We start from the raw sequence: 25,517 nt of genomic DNA on the forward strand, positions 1-25,517 counted from the left end.
GAAAGCTCAACAAACACCCAGGGAGAAAGCTGAAGGTATGTGCCATAAGTATATGTGATTTTAATATTCTAGGACTAGTAACTGATTTTTGGCAAATATTTTTAGAGAGTCAGTCGGAGTGTGAATATGCCTGCGGGAGCCGCAAGTCAAAGCAGAACAAGCCCGCGATCTAAGGGTTAATGCATCAGGCCTTTTCAAGTTATATAGCAACTTTTGAGTAATAAATGTATGATATCAAAATATGATTTCATTTAACACTGATAAAGGCTTAGTACAAAAAAAGAAAGTCTTCATATAAGAGAAAAAAAATAGATTTAAGAAGTTCAGTAAGTAAAGCAATCAGTTTAATTAAAAAATCTGATTTAAATACTATAGATTAAAAATAATATATATATATATATATATATATATATATATCTATCTATCTATCTGTTATTGCCAGACGCCTCAATCCCGTTCGGGGTGGCCACAAACAAATCGCCTCCACGTCGCCCTGTCCCTTGCCATTTCACTGCCCTGCTCCCAACTCACACCCCACTCTCTCATATACCTCTCCACCCCATCCCTCCATCTCACCCTCGGCCTCCCCCTCCTTCTCCCATCCTCCACCTCACTCACGTACACTGTCTTCGTCAGTCTCTCACCCTCCATCCTCTCCACATGGCCAAACCACCTCAGTGTATTCCTCCTAACGCTTCCTATCACATCCACATCCACACCACAACGCTCCTTTATATCCTCATTTGTCAGCCTGTCTCTCCATGTGACTCCACAGGCTCCTCTTAAATAACTCATTTCTACTGCTCTCACTCTTGACTTGTGTCCTTCCAACAACGTCCAAGCTTCACTTTCATAAGTTAGAGTTGGTATCACAATACTGTCATGTAGTAACTTTTTCAATTCCATGCTCACTTCCCTGTTTTTTATCACTGTTTTCAAGGAACCAGCAACCTTTCTTCCCTTCTGTACCCTGCCAAGCACTTCACCCTCCAAACTTCCATCCTTACTCATCATACTACCCAAGTACTTAAACATACTCACATTTTCCAATTCCTCACCATCCAACCTTGCTGTACATTCACTGACTTCACCTCTCTCAAAGACCATCACTTTACTCTTCCCTACATTCACCTTTAGATTCCGTTTCATACACACTCTCCCAAACTCATCCACCAAGCCCTGCAGCTCCCCTTCGTCTTCACTCAACAACACAGTATCATCTGCAAACAACAGTACAGGGAGTTTACAAACACTATCCTCTCTCACCAGGGCCACTCCAACATCCACCACCCTACCTTGTACCTCTTTTATTACCCCATCCATGTTAAGATTGAACAACCATGGAGACATAACACATCCCTGTTTCAACCCAACCTTCAAAGAGAAAAATTCACTCAGTTCACCATCCACACGCATTGCAGCCTTAGCATCATCATACATACAGTTCTAGTCAGAAGTATCGAGCGCCCTGCGTCCCTCCTAAGAAACAAACCTTTCAATATTGAAAAAACATATAAATAATGCATTTTATTTACCTTTAGTGCTTCGTAGGGTAGCCTTTACGTTTCTTCACGGACCTGAGACATCTTGGAAGTGAAAGGGCGAGGCTCCTGAGGTACTGGAGGGGTATTTTGTCCCAGGAGTCGCGAATGGCGGCTTCCAGCTTAGGCAGAGAGCTCACGTCCTTCCCTTGGAGACTCTTCTTTACGAGGTACCAGTGGTTTTCAATCAGGTTGAGGTCTGGGCTGTTTCCTGGCCAGTCTTTCATGAATGATACTTCGCAGTCACGAAGCCAATTGGTGACTGATTTGGGCCTTGTGAGCAGGTGCACCGTCCTGCTGAAACACTCGTGCACCTGTTAGCTCGAAGGAGTCTGGTAAATGATCACACAGAAGCTACAGGTAAACATCCTGATTCACTCTTAGGTTTTGGGGAAGTAGAACAAGCTTCCCTAAACCCTTCCCTGAGAAACAACCCCATACCATGAGTGAATCAGGATGTTTAACTGTGCTTTCTACATACCGTAGGTCAAGTGGGTCACTACCTTTGTGTCGATACACACGTGCTCCTCTGTTACAGGTAACAGTAAACATTGCCTCATCAGACCACAACACTGACAACCATTGGTCCTCACCCTAGTTTAGATATTTATTAGCAAAGGCAAGCCTATGAATTTGCTGGCTCTTGGTGAGAAGAGGCTTTCTCACAGGCTTGTGACTTGTGTAACCAAGTTCGTGGACCATACGAGACATTGTTCTCACAGACACCTCACCAAACACTTCTGGGTTGCGCTTCTTTATTTTCCTTGCACTCACACGTGGATTAAACTCCACTGCACGTTTTAAAACATTAACAGACCTTGGGGAAGTTTTCCTAGGCCTACCAGATCGTGGTTTCTTTGTGGGAACTTCACCACTGTTTTCCACTCGAAACCACGCACACCAACGACGCACTGTTGATCGAGCCACACCAACCAATTCGCTAATTTCCTTTGTCTGGTGGCCTGCCTCCTTTAGAGCAATGATCTGGGATATGATTTCACTCGATAGTCCACGGGTAGGTGCCTTAACAAAGTTGTGAAGGCCAAAACACTGCGGGACACTTGGTAAAAAATGGCGCAGTTCGAGAGGGAGACGCGGCAGAGTTCCTCTCTCTCAGGCAGCCTGTGGGCGACTGAGGCGGAAACCAACCAGCGTGTCGGAAGGCCTCAGGCTACCGAGACGTCATGCTAGCGCCGCAAACTTGTGGCTCAATTTTTACCCCCTGAAATGGGTGATTTTTTTTTGCCCATAAGTATTGCGTGCCTGGCAGTAGTTGCTCGATAATTTTGACGAGTACTGTACTCTTCACAGCATTCAGGAACTTCCCATCTACTCCATATATTCTTAATACTTTCCACAATCCTTGTCTATCCACCCTGTCATATGCTTTCTCCAAATCCATGAAAGTCGCATACAACTTCTTTCCCTTCTCTAGAAACTTTTCCACTAAAGATCAAAGAATGAATATGTGATCTACACAACCTCTTCCCTTCCCAAAGCCTCCCTGTTCTTCTGCAACTAATTCCTCTGTTCTTTCTTTAACTCTGGTCAATAAGTATCCTACCACACACTTTTCCTGTTATACTGAGAAAAATGCCCCTATGATTACCACATTCTTTTTCTCCTTTTCCTTTGTACAAGGGAATAATTATACCTGACTTCCAATCCTCCGGAACTCTACCTTCCTCCCAGGGAAATCTGCACATCTTCCACATCCATTCTACTACTATCTCTCCCCCATGCTTCAGCATTTCACCACACACTCCATCAATTCCTGGGGCTTTCCCCAATTTAACTTTCTTCATTGCTTCCATAACTTCTATCCTACTGATATTTTCCTGTCTTCTTACCTCCCTCCTTCTGCCAGCCATTCCCCAGCCACTTATACTCACAATACTTCCATCCTCTTTGTTCAACAATGTTATTCTTTCCAACCCTGAGTGTGAGTAACCACCACCATACCTAGAAGTGCTAGCCTGTGGTGCACTGCCTAACTCCCGCTTCTCATTCACATTATTGTTTTCAAATTTGTAAGTTTGTTTATTTGAACAGTGATATATAATGATGCCTAATGGATCCATTGCAGCAAGTGGGAGGAAAAAAGACCCAGTATGGAACTCTTTTGACAGAATTCCCAAATGCAGAAACAGGGTTGGAAAAAAAATCACAGATTTTTAAAATATCTGATATGAACAAAAAATCCATTTTAAATAAAAAAATGTATTTTTTTTATTTTAACCCGTACAATCCCGCTGTCGGCATGGTGCCGATGGTACAAAACATCTCGAGTAATCCCGGCAACGTGATGGTGCCGACAGCAAAATTCAAGCGCTGTAGCGCGTCTCTAATTGCTTCAGTCTAGCTAATTTTTTGCTAAGGAGTAGCTTAATGTATTGGCAACATTGTGCACAAGCACTTGTAGCACTGAGTTTGGTTCTGCATGGCTGGGTGACATCAGTGTGCCACTGTCCGTCACAGCATTAGAATGTTGTGGAAGTCACGTCATTTTTGTGCCTCACTGGGCTGGAGGAGGCGGTTGAAACTGTCACATGGACTCTCTGTCCCGTCATTTACTGATACTATAGAAGAGAAAGACCTGGACAACTTTTCTGGGGAGGAATATGTCCCAGTGAAGGATATTGAGAACAGGGATTCCCCCATTCTCCTCCCCTGTTCTCTCTCATCCCACCCAGCTGGGTGGGAATACGTAGGTCATGGCTTGGGAAACTGGGCTAGAAACACGATGGACCGCCATCCTGCACTTATTTGTCCTATAAGGAGTACTTTTTTTTTGTTTTTCCTTGATTGATATGTCCTTTTGGATTGTTTTATGCAATAAATATTTTTTCTGTTTTTGGTCTGGGATTGGGTGAGTATAAACTTGCAAAAATGCCTGGGATGGTACGAACTAAAAAATCTGTGATTTTTTCCAACCCTCCTTTTCACTTTCTGCACCCATCCTCTCCAAATGCCCAAACCATCTCAATCTACCTCTCCTAGTCACAACACCAATACACTCCAGTCTCATCCTACCTCTGAACTCTTCCATTGTAAACCTAGCACCCCCCTCAGGCCTTGCACTCAAGGATGCAATATTGCACATCCACCTAATCATTGCCATTTCTGTATGCTTGAGCCTTCAAATATCCTTCCTTTACTGCCCAGGTCTCACTACCATGCAGCATTACACTCCTAACACATGCTGCATAGAACCATCCCATAGCACAGAGGGGGAGTTCTCTCAGTGTTGGGAGAGGCAACAGCTCCATGAATTTCTTCCAACCGCTCTTCATTCTAATGACAGAGCTAGCTCCTGCCGCACCTCCAGCACATAACATGTCTCTCAAATAACAAAACTCTTCCACACACTCAAGAGACTCATCAGCAAGGGCAATGCTTTCATGCCTGGCACTATCCACCTGCTCTTCTCAACACTGCACACATGAAATCAGCATTATCTCAGTTTAACTCTAATACCACTACATCTCTTATGCACCCACTTATCACAATCGCTACACACGATGGAATTACTTCCCATGCCCTTGTGGCCAGTTGCACATGGCCACTCTCCCTCTTCTTTGACAGTACCACCCCCATCCCTAGATACCACCCCTTTTGTTTTATCTGCAGTTACTCTTAAGCCTTTGTGCCCCATACCATCTTTCTAAATCTTTCCTCCTCCTCCGTTTCATTGCCTGCAGTCAGCACCAAATCATCAGCCTACAACATCTTCCACAGGAGTCCATTTCTGAAGTCACATGAGAGGGCTTGAAGTATCATGATAAACAACAAAGGGCTCATGACTGACCCCTGGTGCACACCACCATTCACGGAAAACTCATCACTCAAAACTCCATTAACCCATACCTGGGTGTGAGCACCCACTTACATGGTCATAAGCACCCTAACCAGCCACTCTTTGATCCCAAGCTTTCTCATTGCCCACTTCACCACCTCTTTAGGAACTCTGTCAAAGGCCTTCTCCAAATCAACAGAACAAAGTACAGTTCCCTTTTCTTTCCTAAATATATTTCCTGAAGCTGTTGAAACAATGAATATGGCATTAGTGGTCCCTTTGCCTGGTATAAACCCAAACTGCATGGCATAAACCCCAACTGCTTCTCATCAATATTCATTCTTTCTCTAATTATATCTTCTAGAACTCCATTACCTTCATCACCTGGTCTCAAAGCTTTATGCCTCTATAATTTCTTCTTTCCAGGGCATCACCCTTCCCCTTGTACACTTTCACAATTACACTCTTCAGCCAGTCATGTGGGACAACACATATATAATTATATTTGTCAGGTCGGTGATTAACCTCACTCCTATATCTCGTGAGGCCTTTAACATTTCATCAGTCAACCCAGACACACCTGCTGCCTTCCCCACCTGCATCCTGCCTATTGCCTTGCTCACAGTGGCAGCATCAATCAAAGGCCAAGGGCCAAACACTGGACCTGTTGGCTACAAACCTTCCCTGTCCCAGTCAAACTCCTTGTTCAACAACTGGCTATTAATACTCTCTCCATGCATCTTTAATATCCCCACTGTTCACCACTACCCTTCCTTCATCATTCTTCACACACTGCTTACCTATGGTATGCCAATTCTCCCTCTTCATCTGAATTGCCACCTTAAAAAATCATAATCTTTCCTTTCCCACGATTTAGGTTATCAAGTAAAAGTCTCTGTGACTCAGACTTCACCCTGTAAACCTCTTTTGTAACCCTACGCTTGGCAGCCAATTATTCCTCTTTATTACCACCCTTCTTTCATTCCCGGAAAAGCCTTAATTTCTCCTTAACTGCAGCTTCTACACCCTCATCCCACCACCAGGTCACTTTATGTCTTGGTTAGCCTCTTGTCTATCCACATACTGAATCAGTAACTTTCAAGAGGTTGGTGTTGCGGGCTTTATTCATTAACACTTCCACTCACCTCATCTTGATATAGAAGGCATCCCTTACTGCTTGGTTTCTCAACTTCCATATTTTTCTCCTAGGTGCATAAGTCCTCTTTTTCATCACCTGCTTCTTAAGCACCGTGTCACATATCAGTAACTTGTGTTGCTGCACACACTCCCCACTCCCTGTAATATTAACATCCCTTACTAACCTCCTATCAGCCCTCCTGACCAGGAAAGAGTCTATCTGGCTGCTATTGACCCCAGACTCATATGTAATCAATCTATTCCCTCATTTCCTAAAATGTGTGTTGCACACAATCATGTTGATTGCCTCCCCAGACTTGATTATCCTTTCCCCCTCCTCATTTCTTATACCATATGCACATCTGCCATGTATAGTTGCCTCCTCCACTGCTGCATTGGCCATTCAGTGTTTTCATTGTGTGGGCTGTCTGAGGTGTGAACCACCCAAGTATCGGAACATGTATTGGAAGCAGAGTTGGGCGAGGCAGGCAGTGGGCAGTTGGGGGTTTTATGCTGGGGTAGAGGAGGTAGAGGGTTTGAAAAACTAGTGGGTGTTTGAGAAGGTGGGGGAGACAGTATGAGGTGCATTATTTGTGAGAAGGAATTGTTGGGTAAATCAGTCATTAAGGTGTGTTATTTCTCACTGTGGTGGTATGAGTGGGAGGCAAGGCATGGATGGAGGTGGCAGGGGTCAGGCAGCTGCTTGCAGCGGCAAGCAGATTGGACTATATGGATTCAGAGAACATTGCTCCAGTCCCACCTCATCCCCTAGAAAGACTGGTAGTGCTTGCTCCAGTCTCACCTCATCCCCTAGAAAGACTGGTAGTGCTTGCTCCAGTCCCACCTCATCCCCTAGAAAGACTGGTAGTGCAGCTCACCCATCTCCTAAATGCCTATGCCACACACTGGACACCATAGAAAATGGGTAGGAAATCACACTCTGGTGGAAACGCAACGTGCGTCCATTACTATCATCCGAACTGCCCTGACTACCTACAGTATTTCATGAGGGCTGTGTCCATCATCTGAGCTTTGGGGGTTAAATGATTGTCACATTGGTGGTTAACAGCATCTTGTGGTGTGCTGAAGATAGATTTTCACCATCTTAGGATGCTGTTTTTGGCACTAAGTTACCTTTACCATTGCTGATTTTTCCAGAGCTACCGTATAATTTCATAACAACCCAACCCACTGTATTTCCTGACATATATAAAGCACACTCCCCCCTCCCAAAAAATGCTACACACACACACACACACACAAAGTCCTGGTTTAGGACAGGCCTACAGGCTGAGGGGGTTGGCATGAAGGCCACCAATAGTCAGAAGCAAATCATTCAGTGGCCTTAATAATTATTAATAACAGTTTCAATAATGGAGACTTGGATGATCATGCGTCATAAAAAGACTTTGTAGTTACTTATGGAGAAGTTATATATATTAGACCTGTGGGCGAGCGGTTGTTATACTTGAGTTGTTGGTAAGTAGATAATCTTGGTTCCCATTTGTCATGCAATGACAGGAGAGGTAAAGAAGAGTATGGGACTATTTTTATTTGTCTTGGAAATATTAACAAATCTCTCACACACGAGTGAGTATGAGTAGGGTCCCTGTCTCCCTGTCTCGTTCTCTCTCTCTCTCTTCCAAGTTGCTAAGCCTTTCTCCCCACTACCTGCCAATTCTATGGCCTCTCTCCTTCTGAGCTCTCTTTCCTAAATTCTGGTGAAACAGGAGTCGTGTCACGTGTGTTCACTGTGGTTGGAAAGTTATAGAAGCCTGTGTGTGAGTATGTGTGTGTATGGTCACTAGGCTTTGTTCACCTGCTGTTTCGCTGACAAACTAACTGCATCATCTCTTGACTTGCTACTTCCTAATCTGTCGTCAGCTTTTCCTCAGTGTAACTTGCAAGATCATTTCCCATTCCCAGGCTCGCATAGAGCTGTCTATCTGTCTATTTATCTGTCTATCTATTATGATTTGTAAATATAATATGGACTCATAAAACATTGTATTATCATAAATACACAGTAAGGTAAAGATTCTGTGGGTTAGATAAGCACACACATCATGGATCAAGGTACTCTACCATGCCAGGCCCAGTGATAATTTGTAAACAAAAAACAGCTGATTCCATTGAATGTAAGGCAGTGGTGAAAGACTTGTAGTGCTTGTATTTCCACTTTAAATAAATAATTTAATACCAAATTATTATCCTAACCTAATTCATGATATTTCAGTGTGTTTGCATAAGTTACCATAGGATAGTGTAGGTTAGATTAGGCTAGGTTATGGTTGAATAAAGTTACTTTAGACTGTGATAGGTTAGGTTATGGTTGGCTTGGTTGAGTTGGGTTTGGTTGGTTTTGGTTGGGTTAGATTGTTAGATTAGACAATTTAAGTTAGGTAACACGCGTGTTTGAATAGGTACAGTAAGGTTTGGCTTGTAATAATACGTATTGAACTTGGCTCATGTTGTCTTGTCTTTAATTATTATGGATATGTATGGATGAACTTATTCAACTTAAGTAAAATATACTGAACTGGAGGGGTTATATACGAGGTGCTATCGATAATTTTCCAGACTAATGTTATTTAAATTTGAACACTCACCATAGCTCCTATTGGCCACCATCACCTTTGAAGTAGTTCCCTTGCACATTGATACACTGATGCCAGCGCTTCCGCCATTGCTGGAATGCTCCCTGGAAGTTCTTTTTGATGAGTGTCAAGCACCGCCTTCTGTTCCTTCTGGATGTCCTCATTGGTATCAAAACAATACCCTGTCAGCTTAATCTTCATTTTAGGGAACAGAAAAAAGTCACAGAGGGCCTGGACAGGAAGGTTTCATCTTCTGAGGTGAGTCCAAGAAGCTCAGTGCAGATATCAACACGTTGCTGCATGTGGTCAGTCGTCAGGAGCTGGGGACAAATTTGGTTGTGGTGCGGCACTTGCCCAATTCTTAAGTGTGAATCCTCTGACTTGTCACAAAACCAGTTCCCACCTCCACACCAATATTGTCAATGCTCTGACATTGATCGTCACAGATGAACTGCTGAATTTTTGCGACATTCTGAGGAGTTGTGTTGGTTGAGGGCCTCTCTGTGTGGTTGTCATTGTCTACTGATGTTCAACCAGCCTTGAACCATGCCTGCCACTGAAACACCTGTGTCCGACCAAGAGATTGCTCACCAAACACTTGTTGAATCATTGTCAGGGTCTATTTTGCATTATTCATGGGATTTGCAAAAAATCTGATGCAAATTCACTATTCCTTTTACATATCTTGAAAATCACCTGACACATGCAAGAGAGCAAGCAAATGAACGTCAGAAATTCCCACGGCTGCCTAGCTCCTTGCCGCGTGACACACTGGCTCACAATGCATGTTAGTACTGCCACCTAGAGGCACATCATGCTACTATAGTCCATTTAGATGTCGTGATCCCTGTCTTGAAAAGTTTGGAGAGCACCTCGTATGACCTTGAATCCAATGCAGTTACCTTTTTTAACATTCTATAATTCTAAAGGGATTTGGCGGTGACAGAACATAGAATGTCAGTCCTATGATTCTACAGGGTGTTGGCAGCGACAGAACAGAATAAGTCAGTGTAACAGCACTAGGCTGGTAGTGGAAGCATCCAGTCTACATTAGGAAACAAATGTGAGAGTAATCAGTAGATACCTATTGTTTAGTGGTGCAGAGGTGGCACTAGGTGGAGTAGCTTGGCACCCATATTCACCACATAGGACTTGCCAGGTCTGTGATACAGTCAGTGGTTGTTTTTTGTTGCTGATCAACCCCAGACTGTCTGGCCAAGCAGACTCATCAGCTACAGGCAAGCAACACTACAGGGTTGTCCCATAGAGTGACCTGATGTTCCTTTGTGGCTGACAGGGTCTAACCCAAGCAAGGTGCAGGGAATAGTGTGGTTTGGTTCCTGGATGAAAGCCACATTTGCATCTCTCCACCCAGTTAGTAGGGGCACTATAGTAGGTTTCACTTCACCCTCTAGTTTGGTTATACTGTATTGTTACCAACCAGAGTTATAATGGTTTCCTGGGTTATACGAAACTATTAGGCTTGTCACTGAGCAAAGAGCCACCTGATATGGAAAGGAGAGTCATAAAAAGTAACAGAAAGGGAAGGGAGAGGTAAGATGAGAGGAGGGCAGACAGAAATAAAATGAGAAGGAGGAAGGGAGAAGTTCAGTACTACCATACATCAAGTGAGATGATGATGGTTGCCACCACCTCATACTTTCAGTCACTGTTTAAATCATGTAATTACAATTGCTGTATGAATCTTTGTTGTAGGAATACTTTACATTTATGCTTTACTGATTTCTGTATTTCTTTAGGAAGTACACATTAATCTCTTGATTCCAGGCCAATGACTTATAAAAGTATTACATAGTTACTGTGATGTAACTTTAACCCGCGCCGTCCTGGCGACGTGAATTAACGTCCGCACATGGTGTGCACTCATGTCCCGGCGACGTGAATTAACGCGGCAACATTGCAAGTTGCATAATTTTCACATTTTTCAAAAATCGCGCCTGATTTCTGTTTCGCCCACCTACGCAAGCCTCACCTACTCCCCGCCAGGCGGATAATCCCATAGACCCAGACCCCTTGATCCTCCACTCACCTCTCATCAGTCACCCAGGTCAGATATGGTGCGTTGTGGGCTGTCAGAGGAGGAGATACAAGTCGCCCTGGATACCTTTACAGGGGATAGTGATTCCCCAATGGATGATGACACCCTCGATGTCGATTATGTGCAGCCTGAGGAGGTAACCAGCAGCAGTGATGAGGAGGTCCCTTCCCCAAGGAAAGTCAAATATATTACATATAGGAGGGCAGGGGACGGCCAGCCTGCATCAAGTGCTGCATCTAGGCAGCAACACCTACCATCAGATGAGGACGAGGACGAGGAAGCAGTACATGGTGGCGTATTTTCCTGGCTGGGGAAGGAAAAGATATCGCCACGTGGGACTGGGACAGACGACACATCGCGACTGTTCCACAGGTATGTTCCTTTTATGTGTTCTGTGGCAGGAAGTAGTGGTGTGGGGATGGTTAGGGCAGTAGAAAGTGAAAGTGTTGGGGTGGGAGAGCTCAGACAGATTCGTGAAAGCGAGAGTGGTGTGGGGGAGGCAACACGTCAACGTGGTGTTCATGTTAGGCGTAGTGTGAGTTAGCAGAAGGTGAAAGCACTTGTCTAACATGTAAATGGGTAATATGTTATATTCGAAGTATTATAAAAGGTGAATAATTAGATTTTGAGTTGAAAAAATAATGACGGTACCTGAAGTCACGTTGTAGCGCTATTGCTATGCTCATTCTTTTTGTAAAGCATGTACATCTATAAAAGCAATTGTAAAGTTAGTATGTAAGTTGAAAAATAGTCTAAGTTGAAAGTCATACGACATACATTCAGTAAGTAAATAAGCGCTAGGAAGAATTCTGTTCACGGTGTAAGATGAGTGGAAAATTCCCCAGTGGCTCCTAATTTAGCCTCCAATTATGGGATAAGCTGTCTCCCAGTGGACCACCATCCCACCTCACTCTCTCTCTCTCTCTCTCTATAACATGTAGATGGGTAATATGTTATATTGGAAGTATTATAAAAGGTGAATAATTAGATTTCGTGTGACCTGAACTCACGTGGTTACGCTATTGCTATGCTCATTCTTTTCATAAAGCATGTACATCTATAAAAGCAATTGTATAACATGTAAAGGGGTAATATGTTATATTGGAAGTATTATAAAAGGTGACCTGAACTCACCTGGTTACGCTATTGTTATGCTTATTCTTTTCGTAAAGCATGTACATCTATAAAAGCAATTGTATAGTTACTGTAAAGTTAGTATGTAAGTTGAAAAATAGTCTAAGTTGAAAGTCACAGAACATAGTCAGTAGGTAAATAAGCGCTAGGAAGAATTTTGTTCACGGTGTAAGAGGAGTGGGTAATTCCCCAAGGGCTCTAAATTTAGCCACCAATTATAGGATAAGCTGTCTCCCAGTGTACCACCATCCCACCTCACTCTCTCTCTCTCTCTCTCTCTGTTAGGATAAGGTTTACTGTAAATCATGTACTACTGTGAAAGCAAATGTCTGACATGGAAAAGGCCATAATGTAATGTGAGAAGTACTATAAAGGGGGAGAAAATAAATTCAGAGGTGAAAAAATAATGACATGATTTACCTACGTAAATTAGCGCTACTTCTATGCTAATTCTTTTCATAAAGCATGTATTTCTGTAAAAGCAATTGTCTAACATGTAAATGGGTAATATGTTATGTTATAAGTAATCAAAAAGGTGAAAAAATAGAATCTGAGTTGAAAAAAGCATGAAAGACCAAGTTGTTCATTCATTCATTCATTGCCAGACGCCATGTATCCCAGACGGGGTGGCCAAGGGCTTAGAATTAACTGTTTTACAGGGAGGGGCACTAATCCTCCACCAACCCCACTTGACACGTAGGGATGCCAACAGCATCTGGTGTTCCCAGGCGGTCACCCATCCAAGTACTAACCAGACCCAAGTTGTCACTTGGTAAATAAGCGCTATTCTTATGCTAATTCTTTTCGTACAGCAAGTACATCTATAAAACTAATTGTATAACATGTAAGTGGGTTATATATTATAAGTAATCTAAAAGGTGAAAAAATAGAATCTGAGCTGAAAAAACATGACATAAAATGATCTCACTTGGTAAATAAGCGCTACTTTTGTGCTAATTCTTGTCATAATGCCTCAAAATATGTACAAACAATTATGTAAAGTTGAGAAAGGTATGATGTTATTGTGGAAGTAATATGGAACATGAAAAAATACAATAGCTGATGAAATAATGATGTTTGCTACCATCGGTGACATAATCGACCAATTTCGCTAGGGTCACACAATGGTACATACCTTATTTCTCAGTTTTTTCTGTATAAAACCCAATATACTTGTGGTATACATATTTCCAACATATGAATACATGATAATAAACGTATACTGCATCAGTTCAGAGTACCCATGCCACCATAGAAAACGTACGGCGAAAAAACTACTCATAGAGCATGGCAGTACCTGTCAAACTTACCTGCTCCAGGTAAGCCATTTCTGGACCCAAGGGACACCTTTCTTTGTGATTTTCCTTAGTTTCTGACCAAAAGCGAATGTTTGAGCAAAATAAAAAATGGTCCAAAAAAGCCGGGACTGGGACGGACCAAAGCTCAGAAAGCGTCGGGATTGGGCGGGTTAAATACTTGTCCACTATGTAGTCTACTGTTGTGTATGTAAAGACATGATCTGTGATTCAGGTGTGTGGCGAGAGACTAACTGGACGTGTGCGAGGCAGCTTGCAGTCAGTCCAACAGAGGACCTGATGTGGACCCCAGCTAAAAGGTAATGATTTTGCTAAGACAAATCTTCATGTTGATAATTCTGGCTCTTCCTTTATAATGTGTTGTACTGTAAACCATTGTTTTGCATTGCTAATGTATTTCCAGGTTATACTGTGCCTTGTGCAAATGGCATCTGCACAAAAAGAAGCCTAAGGCTGTAAGTGCATGTGGATAGTGAACTAAGTGAATTTTTTTTTTTTGCTCATAGGTGAGCAGTGTGTGAAGAATGATGAAGGAAGGGTAGTGGTGAACAGTGAGGATATTAAAGATGCATGGAGAGAGCATTATAACCAGTTGTTGAATGATGAGTTTGACTGGGACAGGGAAGGTTTGGAGCCAGCAGATCCAGTGTCTGGCCCTTGGCCTTTGATTGATACTGCTACTGTGAGTGAGGCAATAGGCAGGATGAGGGAGGGGAAGGCAGCAGGTGTGTCTGGGTTGACTGCCAAAATGTTGAAGGCCTCAGGCGATATAGGGATGAGTTTAGTTACTGCCCTGATAAATAGGATTATTTATGAGTGTGTTGTCCCAGATGATTGACTGAAGAGTGTAATTGTAAATGTGTATAAAGGGAAGGGTGATGCCCTGGAAAGAGGAAATTATAGAGATATAAAGCTTTTAGATCAGATAATGAAGGTAATGGAGAGAGTTTTAGAAGGTATGATTAGAGAAAGAGTGAATATTGATTAGATGCAGTTTGGGTTTATGCCAGGTAGGGGGACCACTGATGCCATATTCATTGTTCGACAGCTTCAGGAAAAATATATTGGTAGGAGAAGGGATCTTTATTTTGTTTTTGTTGATTTGGAAAAGGCTTTTGACAGAGTCCCTAGAGATGTGGTGAAGTGGGCAATGAGAAAGCTTGGCTTGGAGGAGTGGCTGGTTAGGGTGGTTATGGCCATTTATGTGGGTGCTCACACCCAGATCAGAGTGAATGGAGCTTTGAGTGATGAGTTTTTCGTGAATGTTGGTGTGCATCAGGGGTCAGTCTTGAGTCCCATGGTGTTTATCATGGTACTGGAAGCCCTTTCACGTGACTTTAGAAATGGACTCCCGTGGGAGTTGTTGTATGCTGATGATTTGGTGTTGATTGCAGAGAATGAAAGGGAGGCGGAGGAAAGGTTTAGGAAGAGGAGAGATGGTATGGGGCAAAAGGGTTTAAGGTAAATGCAGATAAAACAAAAGTGATGATATCTAGGGTTGGTGGCGGTACTGTCAAAGACGAGGGAGAGTGGCCATGTGCAGTTTGCCAAAAGGGCGTGGGAAGTAATTCCATCTTGTGCGGTGTGTGTGATAAATGGGTGCATAAGAAATGTAGTGGTATCAGAGGTAGACTGCGAGATAATGCTGATTTTATGTGTACGGCGTGCTGGGGTGAGCAGGTGGAGATTGTCAGGCGTGAAAGGATTGAACTTGTTGGTGAATCTCTTGCCTTTATAATGTGTTGTACTGTAAACCATTATTCTGTATCACTAATGTATTCCCAGGTTATACTCTGCCTTGTGCAAATGGCATCTGCACAAAAAGAAGCCTAAGGCTGTAAGTGCATGTGCATAGTGCACTAAGTGAATTTTTTTATTTGAAGGTTGGGTTGAAACAGGGATGTGTTATGTCTCCATGGTTGTTCAATCTGTATATGGATGAGGTTATAAAAGAGATACAAGATAGGGCAGTGGATGTTGGAGTGGCCCTAGTGAGAGAGGGCAGTGTTTGGAAACTCCCTGTACTGTTGTTTGCAGATGATACTCTGTTGTTAAGTAAAGATGAAGGGGAGTTGCAAGCCTTGGTGGATGAGTTTGGGAGAGTGTGTAAGAAACAGAATCTAAAGGTGAATGTAGGGAAGAGTAAAGTTATGGTCTTTGAGAGAAGTGAAGTCAGTGAATGTACAGTGAGATTGGATGAGGAGGAAATGGAAAATGTGATTACATTTAAGTACTTGGTTAGTGTGATGAGTAACGATGGAAATTTGGAGGGTGAAGTGCGTGAAAGGGTACAACAAGGAAGAAAGGTTGCTGGTTCTTTGAAAACAGTAATAAGAGACAGGGAAGTGAGTGGAAGTGAAAAAGTTACCACATGACAGTGTTGTGATACCAACTCTAACGTATAAGAGTGAGAGCAGTGGAAATAAGTTCTTTGAGAGGAGCCTGTGGAGTCACATGGAGAGACAGACTGACAAATGAGGATGTGAAGGAGCATTGTGGTGTGGATGTGGATGTGATAAAAGCATTAGGAGAAACACAATGAGGTGGTTTGGCTATGTGGAGAGGATGGAGAGTGAGAGACTGATGAGGGGAGTGTATGTGAGTGAGGTGGAGGGGGAAAGAGGGAGGGGGAGGCCAAGGATGAGATGGAGGGATGGAGTGGAGAGGTGTGAGGGAGGGGGGTGTGAGCTGGGAGCAGGGCAGTGAAATGGCAGGGAACAGGGCAGCGTGGAGGCGATAATGTTTGTGGCCACCCTGTATGGGATTAAGGCATCTGGCAGTAGATAGATAGATAGACAAAAAGAAGCTTAATGATCCCCCTAATTTGATATTGGGGAAAAGTGAATCAGATATTTTCCCCAGGGTCCCTCTTTTGACTCTTTAAAAAGTTTGTTATCTTCAATACAGGAGTGATTCCAGTATAGTGTGGCTTACTGTCAAACTGTGCCACCAATGATGTTATCCATGTCTCTGATGCACAATAATGAGGTGGCAGGAAATTCAGAATATATTTCAAAAGTAATATAGCAGTTACTTGATCATTAATCATGGAAGGAATGTCATTTTTTAAGGGTTAAAGATGTATTGATCATGAATGTCACAGTAAAGTGATATTAAATGTTATATAAATTGTATTTTTTGTTTATAACAATTCATATTGTACACAGAGATTTGCAAACAAGCCCTTAAGAAGACAGAGACACAGCATTTTTTCTTTAGCTGTTTACATATACATTTCCATAAGTCTTTTATTGCAGTGCAAATTGAATAACCATAAAAATCTATCTATCTATCTATTGCCAGACGCCTCAATCCCGTTTGGGGTGGCCACAAACAAATCGCCTCCAAGTCGCCCTGTCCCCCGCCATTTCACTGCCCTGCTCCCAACTCACACCCCCCTCTCTCATATACCTCTCCACCCCATCCCTCCATCTCATCCTCGGCCTCCCCATCCCTCTTTCCCCCTCCACCTCACTCACATACACTCTCTTTGTCAGTCTTTCACCCTCCATCCTCTCCACATAAAAATGAATCTGATATATATATATATATATATATATATATATATATATATATATATTTTTTGTCACATAGTATAAATGAGCTCCATGCAAAATTAGGGTTCAGTGGACAGTGTTATTAACTTCATGGAGATGCTGGTCTAATGACAGCCATTGTTCCAGGTTCACAGCTGGAGTCAGAGCAGTGAACCAGTCATAAACACTGTCATCATCAGGGTGCTGCCTGTGTAATGGATAATAAGTATAAAACAGGACTGAGGGCACATCTTATATTGTGTTAGCACATCCAGCAAGAGGTACCTCAGCCAACAATTTATGGGTTATTATCCATGTAGTGTCCTGTGGAAGATTTTTTTCCCACATAGGAGCTGATTTTGGATGATTTACCTGGTGTGTTATCATTTGCAGTATTTGTTGCTGCAGAGACAATAGGTAACAGTTATTGAAATAAGGAAGATGGTGGTAATATCAGTCTGAATTAACAGCTTGACTTAGTAGAGATGGCCTGTATGTTTAAAGTTACAGTTCAGAAGTATTCACGTGTTGGCAATATTTAATCCTTTGGCCATGCTAGGCGACTGGGGTCACCCTACTAAGTATTCTTCATGACGCATCAGGCGACTGCAGTCCACAACTGACAAAAAAGACATTTCCCTCCACACATCTGTTGTTTTTGTATAAGTACAGTAGGTTTTGATTTCTTTTATGGGCCAACAAACAGTGTACATGTGACTAGTGTACATACAAGTGAAAAACCTTGCTTGAAGTAAGTAATCTTGTCATTAGCAGAATTAGAGAATAGCACAAATTAATTATTTTCCCAGTTTTTCTCAGAAAATTACAATGTTCTCATACAAATATGGTTAGTCTTGATTTCTCTTTATGTGCTAACAGTGTACATGTGTCTAGTGTAGCTATACAAGTGAAAAACTTGCCTGACATAAATAATCACATCATTTTTGCAAAATTACACACTAATGAAATTTAATTATTTTCTCATTTTATTCTCTGGGAATCACAATTTCCTCATAGAGAAATGTGCATTTTTGACCACTATCACACTAAAAAATGGAAACTTCACAGTCATTTCCCATTGGAAAAGTAACAACAAAGTTATAATTTGCACATTAATTTTTTAGGGACTTAGGCCGCATCCAGGAAAATGACCGAGAAATGATAGGTCATGGCTCAAGGGTTAAAGGAATAATGTTGGAAGTTTATTATTTTTATGTAATTATGGTTATTATCCAGTAATAGTGATGAATTTTTAAGTTATTATTCTTTGTAATGAGAGTATATTATGACTGAGCATTGGTACAGTGATGGTAAGTCATCCTATTGGTGGTAGACAGTAAGATCAACACCAAGGTAGAGTAACTGATGTATGGTGGAAGTTGAGAGGGGTGGAAGGAAGGCTATGATGGAGGTGGTAAAGGAAGAACCAAATGTAAAGTTAGAGTGTGAGGTGAGTGATAAAATAATGGAGGTGGTAAAGGAAGAACCAAATGTAAAGTTAGAGTGTGAGGTGAGTGATAAAATAATGGAGGTGGTAAAGGAAGAACCAAATGTAAAGTTAGAGTGTGAGGTTGGTGACGAAATGTTCGTCACTGACAGTCAGTTTGTCCTGGATGCAATGTCCTCAGCTGAAGTTAAGCAGTTCAGATGTTTAGAACGTGGTAAAGCATTTCCTTATAAGATAAGGCTTATCCAACATGGAGTTTTTCATTCAGGAGTGAAGGAGTTCCAGTGTGATGAATGTGGTAAACTGTTTGCACACAAGAATGATCTCACCAGACACCTGTTAATTCATTCAGGAGTGAAGAGTTTCAAGTGTGATGAATGTGGTAAACTGTTTGCACAGAAGAGTCATCTCACCACACACCAATCAGTTCATTCAGGAGTGAAGAGTTTCAAGTGTGATGAGTGTGGTAAACGATTTGCACAGAAGAGTCATCTCACCACACACCAATCAGTTCATTCAGGAGTGAAGACTTTCAAGTGTGATGAATGTGGTAAACTGTTTGCACAGAAGATTCATCTCACCAGACACCAATCAGTTCATTCAGGAGTGAAGAATTTCAAGTGTGATGAATGTGGTAAACTATATGCACTGAAGGGCCATCTCTCCAGACATCTATTAATTCATTCAGGAGTGACGAATTTCAAGTGTGATGAATGTGGTAAACTATTTGCACAGAAGTGCCATCTCACTGAGCACCTAGCAACTCATTCTGTAGTGAAGAATTTTGCATGTGGTGAATGTGGCAAACTATTTGCACAGAAGAGTTATCTCACTAGGCACCTAGTAACTCATTCAGGAGTGAAGAATATCAAGTGTGATGAATGTGGTAAACTATTTGCAGAGAAGGGTGTTTTCACCAGACACCTGTTAATTCATTCAGGAGTGAAGAATTTCAAGTGTGGTGAATGTGGTAAACTATTTGCACTGAAGAGTTATCTCACAGAACACCAATTAATTCATTCAGGAGTGAAGAATTTCGCATGTGGTGAATGTGGTAAACAATTTGCACGGAAGGGCCATCTCACTCAGCACTTAGTAAATCATTCTGGAGTGAAGAATTTCAAGTGTGATGAATGTGGTAAACTATTTGTACAGAAGAGACTTCTAAGTCAACACCTATTAATTCATTCAGGAGTGAAGAACTTCAAATGTGATAAATGTGGTAAACTATTTGCACTCAAGGGTGATCTCACCAGACACCTATTAATTCATTCAGGAGTGAAGAATTTCAAGTGTCATGAATGTGGTATTCAATTTGCACAGAAGGGTAATCTCACTAAACACCTATTAATTCATTCAGGAGTGAAGAATTTCAAGTGTGATGAATGTGGTAAACCATTTGCAAACAAGTGTCATCTCACCAGACACCTATCAGTTCATTCAGGAGTGAAGAATTTTAAGTGTGATGAATGTGGTGTACTATTTGCACAGAAGGGTAATCTCACCAAACACCTATTAATTCATTTAGGAGTGTAGAATTTCAAGTGTGATGAATGTGGTAAACGATTTGCACAGAAGAGTGATCTCATCAAACACCGCTTAATCCATTCAGGAGTGAAGAAATTCAAGTGTGATAAATGTGGTATGCACTTTGGTTGGAAAAGTAAACTCTCCAAACACATATTAAATCACTGTGGAGGGAAGAGTTTCTAGTGTACTGAATGTGGTAAATGGATGACTCATTTGATCTCATCTGACACTTTAATTCATTAAGGAGTGAACAAATTCAGGTGTGATGAATGGAGTAAATGGTTTTATTATAAGTTCTCTTCAGTATCAGTTCAGGAGTGAAAAAAAAAAAAAAAATGAAATGTGATTACTGGAAAACTGAATAGAAAAAAAATTCTTGTTCACTTGGCACCTGACAATTCATTCAGGTGTGAAAACAATTACATAGTTATGATAAATATGGCAAAGCTTGTAGAAGAACTCAGGCTTTAACCAGGCATAGTGCCAATCACTAACAAGTCAAGGAGAAGACATGTTTTAACTCTTAGGCTGGATTGCCAAAGTAATGGAAAGTTTTAAAATTGGTTTTTAGAAAGAAATACTCTAGTCCTTTGGTCTATAGTTCTCCATTAGCAATCATTGGTACTTGTGCCAGGCCACCCTTTATACTGTTGATACGATCTACTGAGCCAAGACATCATTAACCATGAGCGATAAAATAATGTGAAACTCTATACACAGTAAACCCTCGATATACCGAAACCTCTGTTAACAAATTTCGGTTTTAACGACCACCTTGACCTGGCCAAACAGTATGTTCATGTAATGAATTTTGTTTGGTAGAAGAATGAACGTGCAGGAATCACCTACCAGCGTTGCATCTCTACGCGCACACACACACACACACACACACACACACACACACACACTACCGACCAGTATCACTAACCAGTGTTGTAAGCAAGGTATTAGAAAAACTTATAAGAAAAGCTTGGGTAAATCATCTAGAAGAACACACTATGATAACAGAAAGACAGTTTGGTTTCAGAAAAGGAAAATCATGTGTTCCTAATCTGTTGATCTACTATGACAGAATAACAGACACATTACAGAAATGAGAAGGATGGGTGGACAGTATCTATTTAGATTTCAAGAAAGCATTTGACAGAGTACCACACCAAAGACTTCTATGAAAACTGTACCATCAAGGAGGAATCCGAGGCAAACTGTATTGTTGTACGCAAGATTTTCTCATAGAAAGAGAAATGAGAACAGTACTAAGGGGAAATTACTCATCATGGAGAGAAGTAACTAGCGGAGTTCCACAGGGCTCAGTGCTGGCACCAATCATGTTTTTAGTGTATATTAATGATATAGACAGTAACACTGGAAACGAAAGCTATCTAAATATGTTTGCAGATGATGCAAAAATACAAAGGAGAATTACTAACACAGACTTTTGTAAAGAGCTACAAGAAGAATTAATTAAACATCATGAATGGAGTAATACATGGCAAATGGAATTCAGTGTGGACAAGTGTCATGTAATCAAGTTTTGTAAAAGTGGAAAAAGACCTGAGTGGGATTATAAGTTAGGAAATAAAACCCTACACACATCAGAAAGAGAGAAAGACCTAGGTGTGATTGTCAATAACAGACTATCTCCGGCTGACCACATCAGTGAGAAACGTACGGAACATGTATACACTGCTTGCAAATATGAGAATAGTGTTCACATACATAAATGAAGACATGCTAAGAAAGATAATAACATCATTCATCAGACCAGCGCTGGAGTATGCATCAGTAGTCTGGAGTCATCTCAAAAAACACAGACAAGATTGAAAAAGTTCAAAGGGTCACTACAAGATGGGTACCAAGCTTAACCCCTAAAACGCGGGTCGTCGCGTTTGCGACGCTCGCCGAAAAGGACATAACGGCGGATCATCGCGTTTGCGATTCGAGTTAATTTTGAATAAACGCGGGCAAGCAGGTTCAAGCTGGTATTGTATATCAGTACCGCCACCCTTTAGCTACTATTAGCATACTTGACCTTTGTACTGCTGACCTCCGTTGTTGCCAAGTATCGCTTTTTTTTACCCACTCCCCCACCGCGGCCCGGCCACCCTGGCTGTGATATATGGCAGCGCGCTGACTGCTCAGAAATGTCAATCTGCGCTTTCCTCTCACAAGCAGTTTATGCTAATTGGAAACACTTGTTTCCCCAGTTGTCACACAAGCTTTTTTTCGCGCGGTTTTCCCCTGTTTAGCGTCAGTTTACCGCAGGCTTTCAAGGTGACATTATGGCGAATTCTAGCTTTTCTGAGTCAGTGCCTTCCAGCCCTCCGCAAAAGGGCTTTGTGACCTCTATCCCTAAACCCTTACTAGGGAGTGAAAAGGGCATGAGTGAGTCGGCTATAGGCCTAGAACTACTGAAAGCCTCTATGGACTACGGTAGTGATGTTGGTGTGTGGTCGAGCCTTGCAGAATCAGACACTTTATCGTTGAGTGCTGAGTCTGAGGTGCAGGAAGAGGCAATTGCTGTGCCTAGTACCTCGTCAGGCGAGGCTCCACAGCAGAAAGGAGTGGCGTATGGCAAGGGGGCAAAGAGGAAGCGAAGTGGTGACCCCGGTTCCCAGTCATTTTTCTCCGCAGGCCGGCCATTGTCCCCAACCTCAGGTCAGGCCGCCGCCATACCGCCTTGCACCCCCAGCCCCATTATCTCGTCATCATCGTCTGCAGTGATTTCTCCAGTCTTCGAAGTCTCCTTCACCACCTCGGAAGGGAAGTAGGCAGTCTGGTAGTCGTAGAGGTTTCCGTAGGCCCCGTGTTCGTGCTGGCATGAGTAGGAAAGTGTCTACTAGTGCTAAAATTAGTGGGAAGGTTTATCGCACTAGGCAACTCACCACCTAGCCTACTGTGAGTGACCTTGAACCTTCTCCCACTCTTCCCACCACCACCACAACCGCACATTCCCGACCTACCTCACCCACTGCCACACAGCCTGCCTCACCCACTGCCACACAGCCTGCCTCACCCACTGCCTCACCGCCTGCCTCACCCCCTGCCTCACCCACTCCCACATGGCCTGCCTCACCCACTGCCTCACCGCCTGCCTCACCCCCTGCCTCACCCACTCCCACACGGCCTGCCTCACCCTCCGACGCACCCACCCACTCCCAGCCTAGGCAGGGCACTCTGGACGCCTTCGTGTGGTCTGAGGGCTCTGATTTTGTGCCAGAGGATCTGCCCTTTGATTCAACTGGGTGTGGGATCCAGGCTGACTTCCCTGTCCCCGAGGGTGGTGAATGTTTGGACTACCTGTTAGCCTTCCTGGATGACGAAGTCATACAGCATATTTGTACCGAGACCAACAGGTATGAAGGACAATGTGCTACAGTTCGTGAAGGTGAAGGTGCAACGCCATCCACGTCGCGGATGGCAGCATGGGTTCCTGTGACGATCCGGTAACTATTTGTATTCATCGGCTTGATGCTTCTCAAGCCACATAACTGGAAGCACAAGCTCAAGGAGTACTGGAGTGCTGACGACCTGTGCCCCACACCCATCTTCAACAAGTACATGACTCGGATCGTTTCAGGCAACTCATGACGTACCTGCACTTCGCAAACAACGATGAGCCTTCCCAAACTGACCCACTATGGAAAGTGAGGGGAATCCTGAACTTGATCAAGGACAAGTTTATGACGTTCCTTTGGCCCTTCAAGAAAGTAGTGATCGACGAGTCCTTGGTTTTGTTCAGGGGCCATCTTCGGTTCGTGCAGTATATTCCAAGCAAACGCCACCGCTTTGGAATAAAGTTTTTTGTGCCGTGCGACTGCAAGATGGGGTTCATCCTAGACTTCGTCATCTACACCGCCAGCAATGTGAACTTGGACAAGACCAACCCCCTTGGATTCTCTGGCTCTGTGGTGAAAGTGCTTCTGGAAAAGTACTTCGGCGGGAATCGTGTCCTGTATACTGACAATTATTATACAGCACCGAAACTCGCCAAGTACCTTTCAGAGCACGGCGTCGGCTCCTGTGGCACTGTCAGGAGCAATAGGGCACACTACCCTGGCTTCCCCGAGGCTGCAAGATCAAAGCAGGGAGACGTGCACCTGAAGAAATCAGACAAGATGCTGGCGATATGGTGGCACGACAAGAGGATCGTCAATATGCTCACCACAGTACACAAGGGGGAAATCCAAGCCACAGGGAAGGTCGACAGAAGGACTGGCGAGCCTGTGATGAAGCCTGATGCTGTAATTGACTACAACGTCAATATGCGGCTGGTGGACAAGTCCGATATGATGATCGGAGAGATTGACTGCCTGAGGAGGAACCGGCGCTGGTACAGGAAGGTGTTCTTGCACTTGCTTGATATGTGTATGCTGAACGCCTTCATCTTGTATAAGATCAAGAACAGGAAGCCAGCTACTCTCTCAGGCGGTTTTCAAAGACTTGTGTTTACCAGCTGCTTCAGCGTTTTGGACAGGTACTGCCATCAGGTCCCAGGCGCCACTCACAGACACATCCAGACCGCCTACAGTGCCAGGACTACCTTCAGCGACACCGCCTCAAGCCACTGCCTAGCACTGCCAAGAGGGGGAAAGCACTGAGAAGTGCTATGTTTGCAGCCACACCACCCGGCAGGAACGAAGTTTTAGACGCACCTCCTTGCAGTGCAAAGAGTGTCAGATTCCTCTGTGCGCTTACCCGTGTTTCTTTGACTACAACAGCCTGAGTAGATATTGAAAATAAGGGTGGAAATATGTAAATAATACTGAGAGTGACAGTGATACTAGTGCTTAGTTTTCATGTATGTACTGACAGTGACAGTCAGTTGAGTGTAAATTAGTGTATGTAGTTGTAAAAGCACTGACAGTGATTTCAGTGTAAATTATTGTACATAGTAATAATATAAGTATTGACAGTGACAGTCACTCCAGTGTAAGAAGTTGTAAGCATTTTTTTCTATTCTATGTTATGACAGTGACAGTTTGGTGTGTAGGAAATATTATTTTTATAAGTAATGACAGTGACAGTGATGAATTAGGCACTAAACTGACAGCAAGAGTGAAAGTGAGTGATAAAAATGAAGTGCGAGCGGCCGACAGGAACGAGAATAAAGTGACTGGCGTAAGGCAGAATAAAAGCGTGCCGCGGTGGTCTTTCTCATTCCCGCTTCACAATACTGGCAGTGACACTGATTTTTATGGCCATAATAGTCACATGCGAGCCTTTGGGAAGTACTATGATGGAAAATAATGTAGTATACGTGTTTTTAGCTGTGAAAAGGGAAATGTTTGTTCAGTGACGGGAAGACTACCACCGTGCTGCATGTCGGCCGTACGCTCCGTTGATTTTAGCCTTATTTTCAGTGCTTATTGTACAAATACGGATTCCAAACTACCTGTATGTTGTAGTATAAAGTGTACTGTG

The 25,517-nt window shown here is 42.8% G+C and overlaps 1 protein-coding gene across 1 annotated transcript in view; it reads left to right on the forward strand.

The window, feature by feature from the left end:
* Positions 1-18,401: 18,401 nt before the first annotated feature.
* The window catches only part of LOC145410565 (uncharacterized), a 70,655-nt gene continuing 63,539 nt past the window's right edge, over positions 18,402-25,517 (forward strand). The window contains exons 1-3 of the mRNA XM_080280684.1: positions 18,402-18,426; positions 18,916-19,953; positions 22,461-22,751. Coding sequence (XP_080136810.1) covers positions 18,402-18,426; positions 18,916-19,953; positions 22,461-22,751 — 1,354 coding nt within the window. The remainder of the gene's footprint in view (positions 18,427-18,915; positions 19,954-22,460; positions 22,752-25,517) is intronic.

This window comes from Coenobita brevimanus, chromosome 86 (genome assembly GCF_032717465.1).
Source record: "Coenobita brevimanus isolate Jiangsu-jjx chromosome 86, ASM3271746v2, whole genome shotgun sequence".
Taxonomy (NCBI): Eukaryota; Metazoa; Arthropoda; class Malacostraca; order Decapoda; family Coenobitidae; genus Coenobita; species Coenobita brevimanus.